At 39.5% G+C, this 7,361-nt stretch overlaps 1 protein-coding gene across 2 annotated transcripts in view; it reads right to left on the reverse strand.

Annotated features, from left to right (window-relative positions):
- LOC109625736 (gamma-aminobutyric acid receptor subunit gamma-3) overlaps positions 1-3,876 on the reverse strand; it is a 46,043-nt gene extending 42,167 nt beyond the window's left edge. The window contains exons 1-2 of one of the 2 annotated variants that reach the window (XM_020081156.2): positions 3,313-3,861; positions 2,939-3,081 (exon numbers count right to left, since the gene is read on the reverse strand). In XM_020081156.2, coding sequence (XP_019936715.1) covers positions 2,939-3,081; positions 3,313-3,365 — 196 coding nt within the window. In that variant the 5' untranslated portion in view covers positions 3,366-3,861. Of the gene's footprint in view, positions 1-2,938; positions 3,082-3,312 lie in introns of both variants that reach the window. The other variant, XM_069522480.1, reaches the window with a different exon arrangement.
- Between the last annotated feature and the right edge of the window lie 3,485 nt (positions 3,877-7,361).

Here is a 7,361-nt window from a genome sequence, read left to right on the forward strand (position 1 = left end):
ACAGTTCAATCAATGGTTGATTTATAATCATTGAATAGAGCCAAATCCAATTAACTGACAAATAATATTCATTTTGTAGTTTGAGCTTTAAATCTGTAATAACATTTATTGTTGACCACTTGGAGCAGTACAACAAGCGGAAAAAACAAGTTTACTATCTAAAGATAATGTGGCAAATATGTTTGTTAGCCTACAGTTAGCCAGTAGCTACCTTAAACAGTAGCTGATGCCTACAGCTAAATGGTCGACAGTGTTGCTGTATTTCACGCAAAATGATTCTGACACTGTGACTTGCAGCAAGTGTTTGAAACTGGGAGGAATACAACAAACTTAAAGAAGCACCGTAAAACACATCAACCGGCAGTGTGGGGCCCGAAGTGGTGGCAAAACAATAGATGACGAGTTTGGAACTAATATTTTGCTTTCTTAAGAACTGAAACTATTATTTAGTGTTATATTATTGTAGTTAGGTTTTCTTTATTGTGATTTTTGCCATATACATTTTTGAAGAGTAGCAGCACCAGTATCATAGAAAACCCAAACAATACTGAACACTAGTGGCAAAAACAGGTTATGCATCCAACACTGTTAGCATTGATTTGTAATTGTGTTTGTCTCCTGTATCTCTATTAACATTATTAGCTTTTGTCACCTCTTAAGGATTTTTTTTAATTATAAAAAAAAAAACCTTGGCCCTGGCCACAGAAATAAAGTTATTTTTATGAGAAACATCAACTATAAAATCTTCATTTCAGATAAACTAGGTAGGATGAACACAAAATTATCTCTGCACCATAGACTGCTTATTTAAATCTCTGCACACAACATCCAGCTGACAAACAATAAAAAGTGACAGTATATTATAGAACTGTTTGAGGAGGAGTCATTAATGACAAGGAATAATTCTGCATTAGCTCTAGAGCTTGAACACAGGACAAGAGACCACACAGATTTAGAACTGGAACTGCACTAGGGGCACTCATGTCAGAGATATCACATTCTCTCAAGACCGTTGCTCTAAAACAAAACAGCGTGGAAGCGTCAGCTGTCTCACAGAGACCTGCTAATGTGTTTTTAGTTCCTCCGGTGGATGAAAACCTGACCTCCAGTTGCACTCTGAGTTGTCTGCTGTGGTCCGTAATCAATTTATCCTTCGTCACTCTGATGGTTGAAAAGTAACACAAACCTTGGTGCTTTTTACAGAGAAAGAAGTTGCCTTGACAGACATTAGAGTAACAGAGGCAGAGCCAGGCTCAGCAAAACCAACGAATGACACATGGTCTGATCATCTCATACGTAACGTGAGAAAATAGAAATAGCACAAGAGTCATTGAATGGTAGCACCCGTATCACTCTCCTCCACTCAAAGTTTCAATCTCCAAATGTAATTTGTATTCATGAGGACATGCTGATGAGTTACATGCTGACCTTTGCTACTGTAGGTCAGCTGGTTGGTAACAAACATCTGAAGAAGTGGGTCATTGTCACTTGAAGACGGAAACTAAGATCAGACTGTGCACAGCCTTAGAGAAAGATTATACCTATAAACCTACATTAAACTGTATTATATTCATATTGTTAATCATTTATCACTTAGATGTATAAGTGGGTCAAATTTCAACTTGGCTTGTCATATTCCAGGTATTCCTAAAAAATCTTATTTTCGTTATCTCTCCATTGATTTATGATTGATTTTATTTTTTTTAGCAAATATTTATATATATTTATATCATTACCTTCATCAAGTTTGGACCTCACCTTAACTACCATTCAGTCAAATTACTGTACCTGATAATGTGAAAAATTCACAAAAATCACAAACAGACTGCTGATTTACTGTATATTTACCATATAATTACATTTACAGACAAGAATATGTTGCTTTTATCAAACTTCTTCACAGCTTGTTGTAACTGTGGATATTAGTCAGTTTGATACAATTATGATAGGTGTAATAAACCTATTCATTACTGGGTGACTTTGTATTACAATTGGATGCACTGCTGCATATTGATCAGTTAAGTGTAATACAAAACATGGCAGGTAAACAGCTGACGTGGTCCCATATCGTATCCTTGATGGATCTAAAATGAAGACACCAGACTTTCAGCACATGACCACACTGTGTCCTCTCCAGCTAAGGACCGTGAACATGAGCAGCTGAATGCACAGCTGAAGGGCAGCAGCGTCTTACACTGACAGACAAACATTACGAACCCCTGCTCATCATAGTAAAGAATTCAAAAGTTGTGAACGTATGAAGACAGTTTATGTTCATAAAATAAGATAATAAGACGGGGATTTTGCTGTGTTGTAGCAGCAAAGAGGACAGTCCAGAAGTAGACATCAGTTAAATGAAAGAATAAATAAAGATATAAATAGAATAGAATATATACAGTTTAAACACAATATATAATGTGAAGAATTAACTAAAACGAGTGATTTCGACTGCTGATGCTGCCCCCAGTGACATGTAGTCTACATCTGAGGGTTAACATTTCAATGATATCACCCAAACACACTGGCGTCATGACCATTTGACCAGGAGCACAGTGACACATACACCACTGAAGCATTATATTAACAAACGTATAGTTATAAATTACTGCTATAAAAATGTTCCAGCAACTCATTCATTGCATTATAGCACAATTTATGTATTTCAAGTTGTATATAGGCTCATATTGTAGAAGCACCCTTTTTAATGAAGTGTTTTGATTGATGATGATGATTAGGTATTTGTATTAATTTAATATCAATTGACTAATGATTGACAGACATATATTTGTTCTTATATGATATCACATGAATCTGCAGGTCAGGTCAGTGTGAATATGATCAGTGTTAATTCAATAAATCCCTCAGCTCGCTACATGCTGTGTATTTACAGTCTTTTGATCAATACACATCAGAACATGAGGGACAAAGGGGACATTACCTCCGATATCCGGTCTGAGTTTCTTATCGTACTCTTTCAGCAGATTGTTGAGTATTTCCGTGGCGTCGGTTTCCTGTGATTTCGGAGCCAGCATTTGGTTCACTGTGACATCCTCGTAGTCCTCGTACTCCAGAGTCAGAGAGCTGCGAAGGTTGGCATGGACAGAGGTGGAAGGGGGTTAAAAACAAGCGATGCCACGCACGGTGATGTTGTGCACACATGTAAACATCACGATCACGTCCACGAGGCTCCTGCACATAAACTCACATGAAGTTTACTTCTGGTGACAAACATTTATGGCGCAGCGCTTTGCTCGAGCACAACACGGATTTGCCTTTACGCAGATGTGCCATAAAGAAGAGTGCGCCACTCACCAGGTGTGAAGCAGTGACAGCAGTAGGACACAGGCCAGTGGTTTGGTTGACATGTTTCTGCAGGATGACAACAAGTGGAGATGGGTCTGAGGACGCAGCGCAGCAGGGAGCGTGTCACAGAGCCGGAGAAAAGCGCGTCATAGTTTGTAATCCAGCAGAAATTCACTCATGGTTAAAAGTCTGAGGACGTGTTTTCAAATCCTTCCCCGCGGGTCGTTTCCACGTGAAGCTGCAGCCTCTCTCGCAGTTGCGGTCGCATCCTCGGTTGCTGACACACTGCTGGTCGTAGACGCGGGTGCGCGCGCTCTGAGTGTATCCAGAGCTCCTCCAACTCATCGCCAACTCCTCTGGGTAAGTGTGCGTCACTTTCTGAAGGACTACTTCCACTGCTCCTGCAAACAGGAGCTGTGATGATGAGCTCTCTTTTTGTATCATGTGGAGGGATATGTGCCAAATAAAGAACATGCCTCTGTAACTGGGTTTGAAAGAAAACAAGAAAGAAAGACCTTGGAACAATATTTTAAGATAAATAATTTATACTAGTAGCATTAACTTTAACCTTAAAAAAAGCAAATCCTGATCAATAATATCTATTATCATTTTTATATATATGGCATTTCAATTTCATCGTTTAAAGGGAAAAATGAAAATTCACTCATTATCTACTCACCACTTTGCCGATGGAGGGGTGGGTGAAGTGTTTGAGTCCTCAAAACACTTTTTGAATTTCAGGGGTAAATAGCGTTGCAGCCAAATCCAATACAATTGAAGTAAATGGTGACCATTTCTTCTAATGTATATAATGCTCGTATGGTGTCATCCAAGTGTCGAATTTGAGTCAAAAAGGCATAATTTACACCATGTTTTAGCCTAAATGTCCATTATCGGAAGTAGCAATGCTTAGTGGTGAGTAAATAATTAGTGAATTTTCATTCTTTGGTGAACTATCCCTTAAAAAAGCCACATATGACTATGTATATATTAATCCATACATCTGTGTGCACATAGATGTGATGCACCTGAAGTTTGAGTTTATGCAGCTGCTCTATTATTTATTTGAATGCTTGAATATCAATGTGCTGCAAAAGCTTTTTAGAGCTGCCAAATGCTACTAATTGGTATGCTACCTAATACGGTAGAAAAGCCCCTTTGTAGAAGTGTTTGTTATTGTAATGGGGTGCTCCTGTTGTGCTGTATTTAGACTGACCGGTGTTTGTAAACAGCAGTAGAGCTTAAACACTTTAAATACACACTATGGCAATTTAGTACGGGACAACCATTAAGTTAGTGTACTTAAAGCAAAAGTCCAAATCTGAGCAATATAGGTCGATGTGTGTTGACTTTAAAGCATCACAGCACAACACACTGGGGCCAGGCAACATAACCATAAGCTCTCTTGACATCTTTGTCACTGTCGCTGTCTTCTACGTGAGTAGCACCACTTTCTCATCACCAGGACAACCATGATCACGTCACCGGGTTAATCCTGATCACGTCACCGGGATAACCCTGATCACGTCACCGGGTTAATCCTGATCACGTCACCGGGTTAATCCTGATCACGTCACTGGGATAACCCTGATCACGTCACCGGGATAACCCTGATCACTTCACCGGGATAACCCTGTTCACGTCACCGGGATAAGCCTGATCACGTCACCAAGATAACCCTGATCACGTCACCAAGATAACCCTGATCACGTCATCGGGATAAGCCTGATCAGGCCGCCGGGTTAACCCTGATCACGTCACCGGGATAAGCCTGATCACGTCACCGGGATAACCCTGATCACGTCACCGGGATAAGCCTGATCACGTCACCGGGATAAGCCTGATCACGTTACCGGGATAACCCTGATCACGTCACTGAGACAACCCTGATCACATCACCTGGTTAATACACATCACGTCACTGAGACAACCCTGATCACGTCACGAGGATAACCCTGTTCCGACACCAGTGTTATCTGACAAGTGAAATTAATGTAGCAGGTCTCGTGAACAGGAGAAGAAATAACACAAATTACATGATATTTATGAGGGTACCTTCTGTCAGTATCATGAAGTGAAGTGGTCCTTTTCATCTGCCCCTGTAGAGGAACAAAGAGAGGTTTTTCTTCACTGAACAATGCCACTACCTCCTGGCCCCTCTTGCCTATCATTTGAAATGGATGTATAACTCTAGCTGAGCCTGAGTGGAGCCGTGGTGCACCCAGAACGAAAGAGACAACAGCAATTTCTGCCTTTGTCTACCCCTGGAGGTCTCGCTCTGTCAAACACAGAGGTTTTTTCCTAGAAGGGTGGGAATCGACTGCTGAGATATACAAACCCTTAATGATCACATCTCTCGAAATATAGTTTCATTTGGATCTGATGATACCAAACAACGTGAATCATGTCTTTACAGCAGCAGAGTGAGCCTGACAGCAGATCCTCTCGACAGAAGCACTAGGCCACAGCTCCACAAGAGACTTACATGTCTGTGCATGTGTACAGGTGACTGGTTCAGTATGTGGCTCAGCAGACACTGTAATCCCCTGACACCCATCCTGTCCTGTGCTGCTGCAGCTGACTGCTGTCGTCCTCTGGTGGTTAAAAAGAAAAAAGCAGAAACTCGATAGTGAAGACTGATGATAGAATCAGGACTTGAACCCTATAGTGATGGAACCAGATCAGCAGAAGGAGCTCATACAAACGGGACGGGACATGAATCATCTACATTAATCAACTGGGACCTTTGTGCTTTGTTAACTATTGGGTCATGTACAACCCACTGTAATATAATTAAACATTTAAGGAGTCAAAGGAAGTGATTAAGAACACTTGTTTAGCATGAATTATTAAACATATTACATTAAATTATTCTTAAATTCAAAAATGATTAAATACATCGAAAAACATATAGGACAAATGTTGTACTCCAAGAAAAGATTGATTTAGTGGATAAACATGTTTTCCTTTTAGATACTACATGGAATTTTAAATCTAAATTACATACACCACTTAACATTTGTAATACTAGTGCAGTGCCTGTTCCACACCTGCCTGTTTGGAGTGAGCTATTTGCTTGTGTTAATGCTCTGGAGCGATTTCAGATTTATTCCTCGTGATGAGTGTCTCCTCAAACAGTTCTACAATATACTGTCACTTTTTATTGTTGGTGTGCTGGACGTTGTGATGAGAGTGAAGTTAGAAAACTTTGTGCTCTGGTTTATCTGCAGTCATAGTGAAGATTTTGTAGTCAATGTTTTTCATAAAATTTTTCTGAATTAAATTAAAAACATATACTTAGATGTTTTAGTGATTTAACTGCTGTTATTTTTTCATATTTTGCATGTAATCTATTTCAGAGGTTTGCTAACTGAGCCTCAGGTTCTTAAACGAGTTATGAATAACTCAGTTTACAGACTTGCACTCTACATGTCTCAATAATATTTTAGCCTATAAACATATACAACAGCACTGTATGAGCAATCATCCAACCACCGCATTAAAAATACACACTTTTGCCACATTTTTTACACAGTGAGAATTGATTGGCAAGGGAGCAGAGTAATGTGTTGATTAGATTAAAGGTCACACAGATAATGTCACATTATGCAATGTTGCTCTGGATGTAAAGTGTGAGCAGAAGGTTTCCAGGTTTGTAAGTTAAAAACAAGAAGTGAAGATGACTGTGCTTTTTCATCAGGGTTCATATAGTAGAATTTCAATCACAGATGAAGACAAGCCGGGATATCATGAGGAAACTCTTTTTATAGTCTTGCTTTACCTTCGTTTGATTTAGTATTTATAGTCTCTAAATAGTCTATTGGATATGTTGTAGACTTTATTTGCAGATGACACAAGGAGAGTGTGTGAGAGTTTGTTCCTTTGAAGCAGTGCAGTGACTGAGTGTGTTTGTTGTATAAGAAAAATCAGTTTAATACACAATGAGGACATATGCTGTATAAATAAAGACGTGATACAGAGTTAAAGTCCCCTGTGCCACTGAGGAAAAGCAGATTCAAAGTTGAATCTGTAGCTCAAAGTGTCCACTCAGCATCCAG

Source organism: Paralichthys olivaceus, chromosome 3, assembly GCF_024713975.1.
Source record: "Paralichthys olivaceus isolate ysfri-2021 chromosome 3, ASM2471397v2, whole genome shotgun sequence".
Classification (NCBI taxonomy): Eukaryota; Metazoa; Chordata; class Actinopteri; order Pleuronectiformes; family Paralichthyidae; genus Paralichthys; species Paralichthys olivaceus.